Source organism: Bactrocera oleae, chromosome 6 (genome assembly GCF_042242935.1).
Source record: "Bactrocera oleae isolate idBacOlea1 chromosome 6, idBacOlea1, whole genome shotgun sequence".
NCBI lineage: Eukaryota > Metazoa > Arthropoda > Insecta > Diptera > Tephritidae > Bactrocera > Bactrocera oleae.
The window spans coordinates 68,472,820-68,488,544 of NC_091540.1; the positions used below are offsets into that span (position 1 = coordinate 68,472,820).

The following is a 15,725-nucleotide window of genomic DNA, read 5'->3' on the forward strand; positions in this document are numbered from 1 at the left end:
AAAATATTAACTAAAAAAAATTCAAAAAATTAAAGCAAGAAATAGCTTAACAAGTTAAAATAAAAAATACGCATTAAAAAACTTAAAAAAGCAAAAAAATAAAAACAAAAACTTTCTTTAGCATTAAATTAAAATAAAATTTAAAGCCTACTCTTATATATTAACTGCTAAGCTGAGCAAAGCATTAAGCCTCACAAATTAATTCTCTTAGAAAAATAGGTACTCATACTTATTAAATACTGAAAAAAAAAAAATAAATAAAAATAAAAATAAAATAAAATAAAAAAATTAAGCAAAAACCAACACAACAGTGAAAAATACGCGGTGATTTCCTTTTTTTACAACTATTCTATATACATACATATATGTTATGCGCATTTGCATTTGCACATCTAAATTATGAAGAAAGATTAATTAATTGAAAAAATATTTAACAAAGATTCTAATAAGCGAAAAGCGCCTAAAAAATAAATACAGTAAATTACTTGCGGCATAAAAGTGCAACATTTTTAAATGAAAATTATTAATTAACTATTAAAGTATAATATTGTAATGCTACTAGAATTGAAACAATAAAAGGTGAGAAATCAAACAATATAAAATTAAAAATAAAAATCAACGCATTTAGAAGCCTATCAATAGTTTTTCTATTCATAAACGGAGGTTTGGTGAATTAAGAATTTTTGAAACCGCTTTTCTTCATCATCATCTCATCTGATGGGTTAAAAAAATTGATTTTTTTTCATAAATTGTTTTTTTAACAAGTCTAGAACACGAATCAAATTTCTTATATGGTAGATGAGTGGCTGAAGAATACCCACTAAACGACGTCCAATGTAAAGTCATCATCAATCAATTATCTAATTAACTCTAACCCGGACTGGTTCATTTAAACTGTGCGCCCAAATCGAAGTACCAATTCCTAGATTTGTACAACTCTTTCACTTGTCGCGTAAAGTTTGAATTCCATATGGCAATTAGGGTGTAGTTGGCAGTTGTTGGTTTAGGACGTGAAAAGTTTCCCAAGTCGTTCTTCCACCGCTGTTAATCACGATAACATCAGAAAAGATAAAGAAACAGTTATTGAATCGACTCACCACATTTGGTTAAGGTATAATTAACTCGTACCAAAAGACCTGTATCTTTTGGGAAAACGACGTCCAGTAGAGGTCGCAAGAAAGATACTTGACAACAGAGACGAGGACTGTGCATCATTAAACGCATCATTAGTCACAAAATTCAATGAAAGCTCTGACGGCCATCCCAACCGACCGACCGGTCACGAAACGTCCCAGAAACTTCTTCGAATTACACTTAAAAGGCGTCACTGCTGTGGAACCCCTAACATCAACAGCTTTGCCATGCCAAGTATATCATGCAGAGCTTTTGAGATGTCTACTTTCTGAGCTATCTCACGCATAAACAGTTAGCGATTTGCTAATAGAAGGTCGTTGACTTCTGTCATGTTATCCTCCGTTTCAACCATTATAGGGACGCCTGGGCATGGCGCATCAAAAACCGACGTGTGAGCACGTTGAAATTTCTATTGCAATAGTGGTGCCATCGGACGCAGAGCTAAGTGTTCGCATCGGCTGTTAGACTTTTGGATAACTTCTGTTAGTTTTTTTGTTTTAAAAATGCTCTTCCAGCAGAAACTTGACTAACTATCAATCGTTTGCAATAAGAAAACCATTCTTGATTTATTAACTCTATTTCTACCGTTATTGAGTAACTGCGAAAAATAGTAAATGACAAGTTCGAATTGAGATTTCTGTGACCGCTAATAAATGGTATCCAATTATTATCAACTAAAAAAAAGATTTTTAGAAAAATTAAAAACAATTATTTTTAAAAGGAATTCCCACAAACTTTTATGAAAATATTGTCCCCAATAATTATGAACGTAATAATTATTTGCTATTTTTTCACAGCAAGAAAATCAACCGGATGTGATTGTAGGTTACAAATAGCACTTAATTTTGATGCGAAGGTTTCCAGATTTCACACATTCACATAAATCTAACAGTAATTTGCATTTATAAAAAATTAAAAATGCGAAAACCACACCCCCAACGATTTGGCAATGGTCCGAGCATATATAAAGGAAGCTACAGTCGACAAGTGGCCTCAAACGGTTATCGCGAATTTTTCGAACTCAGAACGTTTACATCATATTTTTTTTGCATAAAATGCACTACTGTGGTGAACTGTTTAATTGGAGTTTGGCGTTTATGAGGCGCGTTGGCTATTTTGATCAGCATCGTCTCGCAGGCCTTTTCCTCATATCTCCAATATTTTTATGTCTGACGGCATATTATCGCACTTACGTCATTCGGAATGATTTCGATGAAGTTATTGTGAATTTATTTAAAATATCCGGTGCTACTGTAACGACAGCTCGCACCTTTATTGTGATGTATAAGGCGCAGAAGTTCTTGAACTTTTTCGAAAGTATTGATAAATGGTACCAAGAGCTGCAGGTGCTTTTTGCAAACAGATAAAGTCAAATTTTATATTCATCTATTACTTACTTACTTTTCTATTTAATTTATACTTTCAGTGCGAAGGTAATGAAATTACATTGAATAAAGCGCACGAATATACTCGAAAGATCAAAAAGGCTACAAAAACGGTATTAATACTCACGAGTATTACACTATTTTACGTTATCTTTATACAGTTGTTAGCAACAGTTGGTGTTGGATATAAAAGTAAGTATAAATATGTAAGTTAGGTTGATCATAAAAATCGATTGAACGACATTTTTTAGTCTCACCTTCTTCGATCGATACGATTCGACGGAAAACGTTAACGTTTCACGTATTTTACTATAAATCCTTCAAAATAGGATTCTGAGCCAATGCAAGATTGCTAACGATTTCAATACATTTGTTATAAGCCTCGGCTGCGATCGCCTTAGTGCCTTCAACGAATTTTTTTTTCGGTATCGGCTCATTTTTGGAGCGCCATTAGCTTGGTTTTATAACAGTTTCGGCGTCATATTCATAAATCCACATATCGCCACCTAGGGTACATGGTTACCTTAAAAACCATCTCTTTTGCGATCCCTACTCGACAAACGTCGTTTACTTTAGCATTGACACGCTTCGTACCCAAAACATTAACCAAATTGTGTTGAATTCATCCATTAGAGATGTAGAGATCCTCTGCTATCTCTCTGATGATCAACGATTTTCAAGCTTTGTTAATTAACTTTTTCGAAACTATCACTCAAATACAATGGAAATTTTCTTCTGACGTTTGACCTGTTCGGGCGGGGTATACAAAAAGGACCAAAATTAATATGTCATTTTTTAGACTATAGTAGAAGTAACGATATAGCAGTTGAGATTTACGAAAACTGTATTTATTTTCTAGAGCCACCCTAGTTTATGCATAAAATATTATTAATTTATTTATTTTTTCTATTTAGAACTACTCGTTGATGTCGCGTTCCCGGGTATCGATTTGTATAAAAGTCCATTTTGGGAAATAATGTCCATTATGCAAAGCTTATGTATTGCGCCAATTACACTTTTTTCGTATGTCTCATATTTTTGCTTGTTTTTAATAGCCATTGCCTTTGGCATATTCTTGATGAAAGATCTGCAGAGCAAATTGGAAAGTATGAACGATATGACCGACGTCGAAGCATTGGAATGTATTAATAAATGCGTTAAAGATCATATTATGATTATAAAGTAAGGGTTTTCAGTTTTTAGTTTTATTTATTTCATTTCATTTTTTTTTATTTTTTAACAAGTAAAAATTCAAAGCTTCTTAACAATTCATTTATAATGCTATATTATAGGTATCACAATGATCTGGAAGTATTATTTTCAGTTGGAAGCTCTGCCGATGTTTGCATTTTCGGTATAATACCTTGTGTCATAATTGTTTTTTCAACAATGGTGAGTGGCAACAGAGCAATTTTTTTCTGTTACATTTTCAAATTTAAATTGATCTTATATCGCCGAATTTTTTGTACCATATTTACTTTGCATATCTTCCACTTGCAGGACCACGATATGTCACTGTTGATTGCAGACATTCAGCTGTCTCTTATGGTTATGATTTCGACATTCATTATCTTCTGGGTGGCCAATAATTTCTGTTGCGAGGTGATATGGGAGTATTTTCCGCAAATACATTACAGTATAAAAAATAAATATATAACTTTCTAATTACCAGAGTGAAAAAATAGCTAATGCGGCCTACAATTGTAATTGGGAAGACCGTAACAAGGAATTTCGTAAATACATTCCACTAATTATCATTATCAGTCAGAGACCATTGCAGGTTTGTTATGCAAAATAGTAAATATTTATTTATTTTATATCTTATTATTATTACTATAACGCATAAATTATTATATATATTTATGTATATGTATTTCCTTAAGCTCACTGCTGGTGGCTTAAAACCTATTAATATGGAGTTTTTCCTAACAATGGTGCGCTGCACTTATTCACTCTTCACCGTTCTAATAACAATGAAGACGGAAGGCGATTCTTAATCACTGATTAACTTATATTAATAATATTTTGTAGATGTCAGTTTATGTAGTTGTGTATACAAAATATAATAAACAGAACAAAATATAAATTGATTACTTAGTCTTATAAGTCGAGCTCAATAAATTATATTTTATAGACCCACCTACCCAAATTGTACTCAAAGAATAAACTCTTTTTTAAATGTTACAAAAAGTAAAAGCTCCAAAAATTCCCATGTTTTGACAGTGTCATCGTTGAAATATATCTCTGGTTGATATACTGTACGTAAAAATACAGATATAATTGGTAAAATATCTTTCAAAGAGATAGAAAATAATATCTCTTTCCGATCAGGTGTACTATAGAAAGGAAGTGCGTTATAGCATTGTTAGTCTGCTCTGAAAAAAATTTACAAATCTCGCAAATATAATTTTACTCTGAATCGAACAACATTTCAATTATTGGGCGTCGAAAAATTGTTGAATTTGGCATGCATGATTCTATCTATGACATTCTTATGCGTAAAATTAATTAGTGAATCATAACAATATCCTTAACGAAGTTAAAAATATTGTATTCTTTCAAACAAATTCTTATAAGACCTTAGAAGAACAAGCAATCAGCTGCTCTTTTGACATACGAATTCGCCTTAAACTACTGTGAATTCGCTTTGCGTTTTCATTAACAACAAAAACACACCAATCAATAAATTTGTTGCACACACAACCAGCGTGCCGAAAATTCGTCATTTAGCCAACAATGATTGCAAGCCTAATATATTTGTTAATGCAGATAAATCATAAATTGCATTTCTTCTAAAAGTGCCAACACTAGGAAATTGATATTTGACATTTGCATATTGCCACCACGTGGTGAATTTATCATTGCAATGCAATTCTTGTTTTTTCTCTTCATTCCATTTGTGTTTGGTTATTCTATGGTCTTATAGTTGTGTTTTTTATTCCGGTGAAAAATTTATAAATTTAGTGTTGTCTTGTAAACAAATAATAGCAAATGTTTGAACAAGTTTTGTTTAATTGAGTGCAACAACAATTTTGTGAAAAGTGTCGCATAATGGATAATAAAAAGGATATTTACAATCTATGGGTGCAGTATACGACTAAGGCGAGTAAAAAAATGTTAAAAAATGCATTAAAGCATTATGAGCAGTGTTTCTAATTGGAAAGTGAAAATTACGTACAAATGTCACCTGTAGTTGTGTGCCACACCGCCAAGTCGTGTCGCCATAATCCGCAAATTATTAATGGGCGTGTTTGAAGCATTAATCATCAATTTTCAACGATTGTTATCCTATTTCTAAAAGGGGGTTTTCGTTACAAATTCGTCTTTATTGGATTGCGTGCTCAGTAAACAATGAAAAAATAAAATGAAATTCTATCCAATTTCAATAAGTTAGAACGCTTGCCTTGTAATTCGAAGATAAACAAATATGTATAAACACTTCAGTGCTTTATAGACTAATTTTTCGTTTTATTTTGTATTGTCAGTTTTACTTGTATATCTATATGTACACATTGTTTCTTTTTTCTGGAGGATTATGTAAGACTGCGGATATTACCCAGATAAACATATAATAATTTACATACTGATAACAAAACCACCTAACCGCCCCACTTAGCAAAATATTGCGGCTCAGATTGAATTACAATAGTGCCGACACAGCCCACCCTCAAAATAAATAAACGCTTGCTGCTCTCTGTGATTTTGCAAGCATTTGCTCATTTAATGCCAAAATTGCTCTCATTTTGAATAATACCTCTCTGTTTCTCTTGTATTTTCCCATTTTCCGGTTGTTATTGTTTGGGCATGAAAACAGAATGATGAATCTTATTTTCGCGAATTTATCGAGCGCTTTGTAAGCATTTGGAAGAGTCAATTACCGGTGGATTTTGATCGTGATGATCTGCCGCTGTGGCATGAGGTGCGCTCGGATAGTGGTCCCCACCTGGGACGTCTGCCGGATGAGCTGCTGCCAGCAATTGGAAAATTCATAATAATTGCTCGCGATACCAGTGAAAATGTATGTGAAAAAACATTGTAATTTAGTGATTAGTTGTCGGAAGTTAATGGTTCCCGCTGTTTACTATTTTTCAGGGCACACTTGACGATGAGCAGATACGTCAGATCGCTGTACTGGTAGATTGCTTGGTGATAATTTGTCGACACTTTGATAATATTTTGGCAATTATTAAATATGAATATAAATCGAATTTAATTGCTATTTTGGCCAATACATTTAAAGAGGTAAATTATACTATATTCATTATATAAAAAAAAAAAACAATACCTAAAAAATCGATAAAATTCTATAGCAGCAAAGAAACAAACTTACTGGTATTTACTAACATTTTCTTTAACCATAAACCAATAAAGTATATCAAAGAAGATTTGATAAGCATGAGCAATAACAAGTTCAATTAGAATTCAATAACTGTGAAAGATAAGCAAAAACTTGTAATGTCTATGATATATAAAAAAGAAGATTATTTGTAATCTGAAAGCAAAGAAATATTAAAAACAATGCCAATAAATTGCTAATTATAGAGTATAATTCAATTGTTTATAAGTATTTATATATTTGTATGTATTGTACAAACATTTATGCTACATCACACAATTTGAATATATTAAGTATGACACTTCTTTCTACAATACATATAGTTATTATCTTTTATTAAATAATAATTACATCTTATACTAAAAAAAAGTGTTAATTTTATTAAAGACATATTTCATATAAACTTTCGTTTATTTTTCTAGTGCATGACCCGCCAGGATGTATCTTTGGAAGTAGTGCATCTATTTCGTAGTTTCTCTCAATTTCTTGAAGTTATGTATGACCCTTATTTGACTTGGCGTAGCTTTTTACGCGGCGCCTATGCAGATTTTCACAAAATACCTTATAAACCGCATACAGTGCATGTGGAAATTGTGCCGTTTATTTATGGTAAGTAAAATGTTGAATACCATTTTTATAAAGAATAATTTAAAAAATTATGGTTTTGCAGATTGCTTCCAAAGGGAAGAGCTTACAAAATTTCCTGCTATTGGGGAATGTCTGGTGAATGCTTTGGGTGCTGTTATATGTGGATCTCAGGTAGTTCGATATGTTGCAGCATATGTTTTGATCACTTTGTGCGCCTAAATTTTATTATAAAAGTGTGCTTTATTCACAATTCTAATATGTTTATGTACACATGTACATGTATGTATATTTGTGCGTTTATACTTTTAAATCTTAACGCTTTTAAAATATATATATATGTGTATATATCTTTTTTTATTGTCCAAAAGTATATTCTGCAATATGCATAAAGATCAGATGCACTTAAATTTGGCGCATTTCAGTGTGTTGAAAAGCTCTTGAATGCTTAGTAACATATAAGATAAAAATTAGATGCTTTACAATCAGGCTTTTATTTTTGAAATTTTTTAGTATATATGTATGTATACCTACATATATAATATTTGTTTTTATGCATATTTCTTTAAGCTGCTTCGGTTCTTTACTGCCATTTAACATTAATCCTACTTTCATTTTATAATTTTCAACATAACCTCATACATTGTAAATGTTACATTTTCCTTATTTCATATATAATTTTATTGTGATGTGCTTTTGTTGCAACTTAACTACTTGAATTACCAAAATCCTTTGTACTCGTTATAAAACGAAAGCAAATTCTGTACAAACACACACTTGCAGAAATCGCTAACATCTCTGACAACTAAAAGTACAGCAAATTGTGGTGAAGGGCAAGAAATCTGTGATAATTTGGTGAGTGGTAAAACCAGCGTAATTAAATGTCAGTTGTAAATGAATTTGTTTTGGAATTATTATTTTTTTTCTATTTGCTAGACACTTTTATCGCTTGTACTGTTAGATTGTATTTTATTTGGTGTTTTGTGCTAAAAACGGTGCTAAACAGTTATTAACAGTAATTATTGTTCTTTCAAAATTTTATTTTGGTGGTTTTAGAGAGCAAAGCGAGTTTAACAGTGTTGATTTAAACATTGCGGGCTTTTGAAAACAAAAACAAAATATTTTTGTTGTAAAATAAGTTCAGTTTTTTTTTTTTTGGTTTAAGCTCAATTTTACAAATTTAAAAAATGAACGACTGCTTTGCTCTCAATACTAAAAACTTTGGTTTTAAATGTTTATTTAATTAATTTAAACTGTGATTTACACTTTCTTATTTCTGTTTGTTGCTATAATTGTAAACAAATGATTTTATAAAATAATTTTTTCCACAAAAATAAGATTTAATAATTTTTCCTAATCTCCAATCCATTCAATCCAACTTCGCATCGGCGGCCACAGCGTAATGGCATGCGCGCCATTTGCCCCGCAACCGTTTCAGTCATTATGAAGATTATTTCACAGTGGGAAAGCGCCAGTGAGCTACGCGCCGTTGCGCTAAAATGCTGTGCTCTTATGATTGTTGTATTACAAAAATCTAGTCCTGAAGAAGTGAGTAACAGTACAACAAGTAATTAAAATTTATAAAATTAATAATATGTTTTTGGGTTTTGCTTTTTCTAGCGCCAAATCGATTTAGTTACGCTAATTCAGCTTTACTGTGATGCTCTGCAAACCCTATTAACCACTGAACACTTTCTCAGTGGCAATAGCGTAACATTTGAAATCGCTAGTGATGATGAGGCCAGCGATGTGATTGTGGATGTGAATGCGCTGGCAGCGACTGTCGAGAATGTTTGCCTCTTCCTCGCCGATGTGGTAAAGGCGCAAGTTATCTGTGAGGCTATTGGCGATACGGCGCTGGTAGATACTTTAATAAGCATTCCAAAGCAAATAAAGGTGAGCTACTAACTGCTAACATAAAATTTTCCAATAATGAAATTTGTAAATAATTTGTATATGCTGCGCGACCAAGGGTTGGAATATGAACTATGCGCCAGTGCTGTGCGCCACCACCAAAGCGTTAGCGGTAATTACACGCAATTCGCCCAGCATTGCAGATAATTTACGTGTGTACGATAAAATAGAGAAATTTTTCAAAAGCTTAAAAGCCTTAGCCGTGCCTAACGACACACTCTTGGACGCATGCTTCAATATGGCCTATAATGAGCAGAACCATTTACTCGTACTACCAGAAGTTGTCAACAAACTAATTGAGTGGCTGCCGGACATAAACGAGCGCGAACAGATTTACTTAAGCAATGTGATACTGCGCGGCTGCACCACCAATTATGCGACGTAATTAACAACTTTTTCATTGAAATTACTTCTTTTATTAAATTTAAGAAACTTTTTACACTTTCTAGTAAATCCGTTGCCTGTGACAATCGCACCATTAAAGCTGTCTGTGAGTGTTTGCATCGGTATGAGAAACTCGCTGAAAGTTGCATACAAAATTTCATCAAACTCATTGAAGAGCTGAGTAAAATTAGCATTATACCGATTGAGCTGAAGCGTATATTCAGTTTATTGCGTGAGGAGAGCGGTTTTCCACAATCCAAACAACTGCTACAAACGTTGATTGTCTGCTCATTGCAGAGCTTAAATAATAGCAATGTTTGCGCGCAGTTTTTCACAATCAGCGCGTCGCATGAGGGCATTGTGGTGCCCGATATCAAAAATTGGTCTATGTCTGGTTCATATGGTTTCATTTTCCACATACTCGTGAGGCTGCAAGAAAATGTGGATGTGAGTCGGAGGAAAGCTGGCAAAAGTGGCGATGCTGAGGTCACAAAGGATACTGATCGGCCGAATTGTCGACGCATGTTGCTCAAGTAAATATTTCACGCATTTTTATACCCCGAACAGGTTAATTATTAAGTGTGCCACAAAGTTTGTAACATCCAGAAGAAAATGTCGAAGACCCTGTATATGTATAAATGATGAAAGTGACGAGCTGAGTCTATTTAGCCATATCTGTTTGTGTATATATACGAGAACTTTTTTGACATATCGATCTGAAATTTTGTATACGTTATTTTGCCACCATAAGGCCGCTCATTTGTCGGAACAGCCGAAATCGAACCACTATAGCATTAAGCTGCCATACAAATTGACCTATCAAAATCATATTATTGTAGTGAAAACTTTTTTATTTGACAAAATATCTTCACGAAATTTCGCATATATTATTATCCAAGGCAACACAACAATATACGAACTAATTGTTTGTATCGGACCACTATAGCATATAGCTGCCATACAAACTGACCTATCAAAATCAAGTCATTGCATGAAAAACTTTTTTATTTGACAAATTACTTTCACGAAATTTGGCTCAGATTATTGCTCAAAGCAACGCTACAATCTCCGAAGAAATTCTTCAGATCGGACCACTATAGCATATAGCTGCCATGCAAACTGATCAGTCAAAATCAAGTCCTTGAATATTTTGTAAAATTTCTTCATACAATTTGGCTGTCTGTTACTGCCCAGCACAGCGCTACAATATCAGAACAAATTGTTCAGATCGCAGCACTATAGCATATAGTTGACATTCAAACTGAGCAATCAAAATCTAAATAGAGATCATTGCATACCCTTTTATGCTATACGAAATGCACCTGTGAAGGGTATTATAGCTTCGGTGTAGTCTGTTTAACTCGTATAAACTTTCTTTTGCATTAACCTTGATACACTTGCAGTTTGCGCACTGCGAGTCACACCGGCTTTGAGGTGTTCATACAGAATAGCGGCAATTTAGTTGTGGCAGCGTTGACTCGTCGCGAATATCTCACATCGGTGGTGCATACGAAAACATTGTTGGACGGACAATGGCATTATGTTACCGTCGCCATCACGCCGCCAAAGCGTCCATTTTCTTATAGTCAAATTAATGTTTATATCGACTTCATGCAGAAACTGAGTGCGACGCTTAAAGTGCAAGCAATAAATGAGGTGAATTTGTATACATTTTTGTTTTATATTGTTTTCTACTAAATGTTTACAATCTCTGCTATCAAATTTCAGCCCTTCAACTTTTGTTCAATCGGTTCGGCTGCATTGCCGTTACGTGGTCATCAGGTCGAACAACATACAACAAGTGCTACTGGCTCGCCCTTACCACGTTCATCATCACAAGAGTCGGGAAGTTCTTATAAGGGTGTGTTGCCCAGCCTGCTTGAGCGCACACTGTCAACTAACGTAAGTAACAGCGTTGCCAGCGGCAATCAAGCGCTTATCCTAACATAATTTAAGTTTTTAAAATGTCTGCTATTTGCATAATAATTTATTTGTTTACTTTTGTTTCGCTCAGGTCTCAAATTACTTTACACTTCCGCTGCGCACACAAAGCTCATTCGATCCGAATGTGAAAAATTTCCCGATCGGCATGCAAGACACTGTGTTTGGCGAGCAAACTTGTCTGCGTGGTCAAGTGGGTGCTGTACTCTTGGCAGAGCCCACCACAAATATCAAAACCATATTCGATGCGGGCATACATTTCCCTTCGATATTCTCGCAAGACAATGATTTGCTCGAATTAACATCGCGTTTTGTATTCTGCTATGCACCCGGTGGTTATTGGAGCGAAAGTTGTCAAGATCTCATACCGGGCGGTCGTTTTCCATCACAAGTCCGTGCACATCATTGCTCCATAGTCAAGATACAGGATACAATAAATAGTATCGGTGGCGTACAAGCGATATTGCCGATTCTGCATCGCCTCACAAAGCAGCAAGATGATTTTTCGCTATCCAGCGCCGAGGGCAATGATTCGCTGGGTAGCGGTGAGCAGTTGCGTACACCAACCGCAGAAGAATTCTCCGATTGGGAAATGCTATCCTCAAATTCTTACACAGGTATGTGTCGCTTAACTTAAAGTACTTTATACTCAACTAAGCAAGTATACGCCAAACCTTTACAGAGTGGAAAATGATACAATTTTCCGTCGCCAGTTTCATTTGCTTCCTGCGCTACCTTACACACGCTCATGAAAACAACCAAGAGAATATGCTGAATAGTGAGTGCCTACAAATGATTGGCGCTATGCTGCAAAAGTGTTCGCCCAGCATATTCGATGTGAATGCGCTGATGGCCACGCATCTTTTCATAGAATCATTGCAAGGGCAGAAGTCGGAGATTGGCAATGCGCAGGGCAACTCGGCGCTGCTGGATGTACTCTATACAGATATCGCCTTCAACTTTCACATTTGGGCGCGCATGAACTTCCAAATTACGCTCGGTCATGTGCAGTACCTTAGCGCTATGATTAAGAACGATCGCAAGTACTATCGCAAGAAATTCGGCATACAATTCTTTTTGGATGTTGTGCGTGATCACTATAGTGCGCCAGACAGCATAACGCCCGAGGATGCGAAGACGCTACGCGCCACGCTTTATGCAATTGTGCGATTTTATCTGCAGAAAGATGTGAATATCAAAGAGATATCCACAATGATTGCGTTCTTGGCTTCGGTGCGGCAGGAAAATGTGCTTATCGAATTTCTGGAGATGTTGACCTTCCATATTAAGGGCAAAAATTGCAAAGATCAAATGATTCTGCTATTGCACGAACCCCAAACGGCGAATTTGCTGTACAATTATTTTGTGGATAAGAGTTATAGCACCGAGGTGCAAGAGGCGGCTATAAGGGTGCGTATCTTTCATTTTTAAATACTAAAATTAGCAAAAGTCAACCATTAATTTCATTCTTTTTCCTTACACAGTTCATTAATTGCTTGCTAAGCACTTCGCGCGTAAATCAAAAGTATAAACAAATACTACGACTACACGACAACGCCAGCGATAGCTCATTTTTTCCCGGTTTTTTTTCCTATACCATACCGATGACACTCAGCTCCACCATACTCTTTCACTTGGTTGACGAAATGTTGAGCACGGAAGCCGATTATGCGGGCATTATTTTCCTTGTTCATCACATCAGCACCTGTGAGTTGCCCATTAAGTTGGAGATCGCCAAGCGTCTATTGCAAACCACATTTGTCAAGCACAACTCACCGCAGGCCATAGCCAAGCAATCGGGTTGGCAGGAGTCTATTGCACGTCTGCTCATACACAAACCGATTACGAATGTTAAACCCGATGAGGACAAGCGCAAAAGCTTTGGCATTAGTTTGGATGTACTTTTAGAGGATAATAATGACTTTGCGAATCAATCGGACTTGATTAGTTTCTGTGAACAGCAAGTGGAGTTGGAACAATTGGCCAAGGAACATGATGATGAGCAGAGCGATGGCGGTCTCATATTGAATGAGATACAAGCGAGTGTGACCGAGGCCGCCAACGTTATCGAGAGTGAAATTAAAGGTAAAGAAAATCAAGGAGGCAACAATAACCTTTTAGTTTTTGTTGTAACGTCTTAGTTTTCTTAAAAACTACTGGTTAAATATCTAGGCTAGATTTAAAAATAAAATAAAAAAACTGTCTCAACGCCAATTTTTATTGAATTCCCCTATTAATTCACATTTATCGAACAAATATCATATATAATATATTTAATCTTGTTTGCTACATACTGCTGACTTGAAAATAATAAAATTTTATTGTCTTACAGAACTGGCGGAATCTGTTTCTGGTGCTGTTGTAGAAAATGTTTCATCTGTTTTCTCAGTTATACGCCAAACGACACACGATATTCAAGACACCTTTGAGTCTTTAACTCTCGGTGCATCGACTGAGGCTGAGACAACGGTAAGAAAGTAACAGTAAATGTCTGCACTAATTTTTCACCTCCTTTTTATTTTCGTTTAATAAGAGCCTTTCGCGCCAACGCACGGAATCTATAAGCTCAGATAGTTCAACGCAATCGCCAAAGCGAATTATCAAAAAAGCGGACTCGGAGGTAAGTGCTGCTCAAGCTGCTTAACACAATAATATTTAAGGCATATATTTTTTGGATTTTTAGAGCAAAACTACCGGCTTTGAATTTCCACCCGAAGCCGATGTGGATAGTGAAGAGCAGCTGGTGTATCTGGTGTCAAATATATTATTCACCGTTTTCTGGCGTGGCGTCAGCAATGATCATCCACAATGTTGGAAGGAACGTGGACAAGTGCTTGGCTGTATAAATTTGCTGGCGCTCAACAATGATTTGGTTACATCGCATCTATCTTTGCGTCTGCGCATACTCGAAATGGCTGTGCAGGCGTCGCTTTTCGATCTATCCGAGAATGGCAATCAGACGCTAATTAACCAGGAGGTGTGTAAATATTTATAATAATTCTGTGATAGCATACACATTTTATTATAATATTTTATTTTGTAGAACGCCTCACAAATTCTACGCATGGTCTATGACCTTGTCGTGCTCGGTTCGAATGAGGATGAATCGAAGAAATGTTCAACAAAACTATTGGACGGTGTTTTAGCACTCTTGGACGCTTTGATGATATTCCAACAGGGCTCTTCCGATGATTGGTCGGATATGATACGCTTGTGCTTGGGTTTGCTTTTAAAATGTTCGTATCACCCCAATCCGGGTGTGGTGGCTATGGCCACGGCGAAATTGCATGCCATTCTGCAAAGTCGCAACACAGAAGATCCCAGTGAATTGGCGTATTTGTTGTTCAGCATAAATCGCGCTTTAGACAATGCTATTGAAGGTTGGTATTTTATGTTTGTCAGTTTAACGGTTTGCCTATATATACGCGAGCTAGTCCCTCAGTTTTTGAGATATCGATTTGAAATTTAGTACACGTCCTTTGTCCCCAAGAAGCTGCTCATTTGTGGGTATCGCTGGTAGCTTCGAAATCTATTATAAATTGAACTTAAAGCCAATGTTTCCTTCTACCAATTTTTTCTACTTTATAAATCGTATTTTTTTCTATTTTTGCAGTTGGTAATCCCGAAGAATATTCGTTTCTGATGCCAGTTATGAAAGCTTTACTTGAAAAATGCCGTAAGGTTTTTAATTTGGATACAAACTTACCTGACTTACCGCCTACCTCATCGGGTCCTGTGTTCTTCAACGATTTCCAAATGTATAGCACAAGCAAGAAGTGGCACAATTTTATTGAACGCATCGTAAGTACACTTACGTAATACAAAAACAGTTATAATTCTTATCAAAACCTTTATTTTTTTTGCATATATTCCATAATAATTTACAATAATTTTACGTTATAAATATGGTAGATGAAGCATATACAAATTCTTTATATGGTATATTAATCTTCATCTTTATGTAATCCAAGTGCGATCCCCATCTTGAGGATCAGCCATTGAACCTAACCTAAACTTCATCATTGTTTGAACAATTAGCAAAGTTC

The 15,725-nt window shown here is 35.2% G+C and overlaps 2 protein-coding genes across 5 annotated transcripts in view; both read left to right on the forward strand.

Moving 5' to 3' along the window:
- The first annotated feature begins 2,167 nt into the window (after positions 1-2,167).
- LOC106624789 (odorant receptor 10) lies at positions 2,168-4,605 on the forward strand. The gene is given in 7 exon segments (XM_070112154.1): positions 2,168-2,498; positions 2,501-2,711; positions 3,434-3,701; positions 3,812-3,911; positions 4,020-4,121; positions 4,192-4,299; positions 4,403-4,605. Coding segments are annotated over 7 exon segments (1,212 nt in total). The 5' UTR covers positions 2,168-2,189; the 3' UTR covers positions 4,517-4,605.
- Positions 4,606-5,418: 813 nt separating this feature from the next.
- LOC106625707 (neurobeachin-like protein 1) overlaps positions 5,419-15,725 on the forward strand; it is an 89,091-nt gene continuing 78,784 nt past the window's right edge. For 2 of the 4 annotated variants that reach the window (XR_011397172.1, XM_070112151.1), the window contains exons 1-20: positions 5,419-5,621; positions 6,334-6,537; positions 6,612-6,761; positions 7,278-7,464; positions 7,526-7,614; positions 8,224-8,295; positions 8,839-8,988; positions 9,061-9,336; positions 9,413-9,735; positions 9,804-10,271; positions 11,142-11,394; positions 11,467-11,640; positions 11,753-12,296; positions 12,362-13,089; positions 13,164-13,764; positions 14,012-14,148; positions 14,213-14,299; positions 14,363-14,656; positions 14,723-15,059; positions 15,293-15,480. Coding sequence is in view for 3 of the 4 variants with exons in the window: in XM_070112151.1 (XP_069968252.1) it covers positions 5,571-5,621; positions 6,334-6,537; positions 6,612-6,761; positions 7,278-7,464; positions 7,526-7,614; positions 8,224-8,295; positions 8,839-8,988; positions 9,061-9,336; positions 9,413-9,735; positions 9,804-10,271; positions 11,142-11,394; positions 11,467-11,640; positions 11,753-12,296; positions 12,362-13,089; positions 13,164-13,764; positions 14,012-14,148; positions 14,213-14,299; positions 14,363-14,656; positions 14,723-15,059; positions 15,293-15,480 (5,313 nt within the window). In the remaining variant the exon portion in view is untranslated. Of the gene's footprint in view, positions 5,622-6,333; positions 6,538-6,611; positions 6,762-7,277; positions 7,465-7,525; positions 7,615-8,195; positions 8,296-8,838; positions 8,989-9,060; positions 9,337-9,412; positions 9,736-9,803; positions 10,272-11,141; positions 11,395-11,466; positions 11,641-11,752; positions 12,297-12,361; positions 13,090-13,163; positions 13,765-14,011; positions 14,149-14,212; positions 14,300-14,362; positions 14,657-14,722; positions 15,060-15,292; positions 15,481-15,725 lie in introns of those variants that run through there. The other 2 variants (XM_070112152.1, XM_070112153.1) reach the window with 2 other exon arrangements.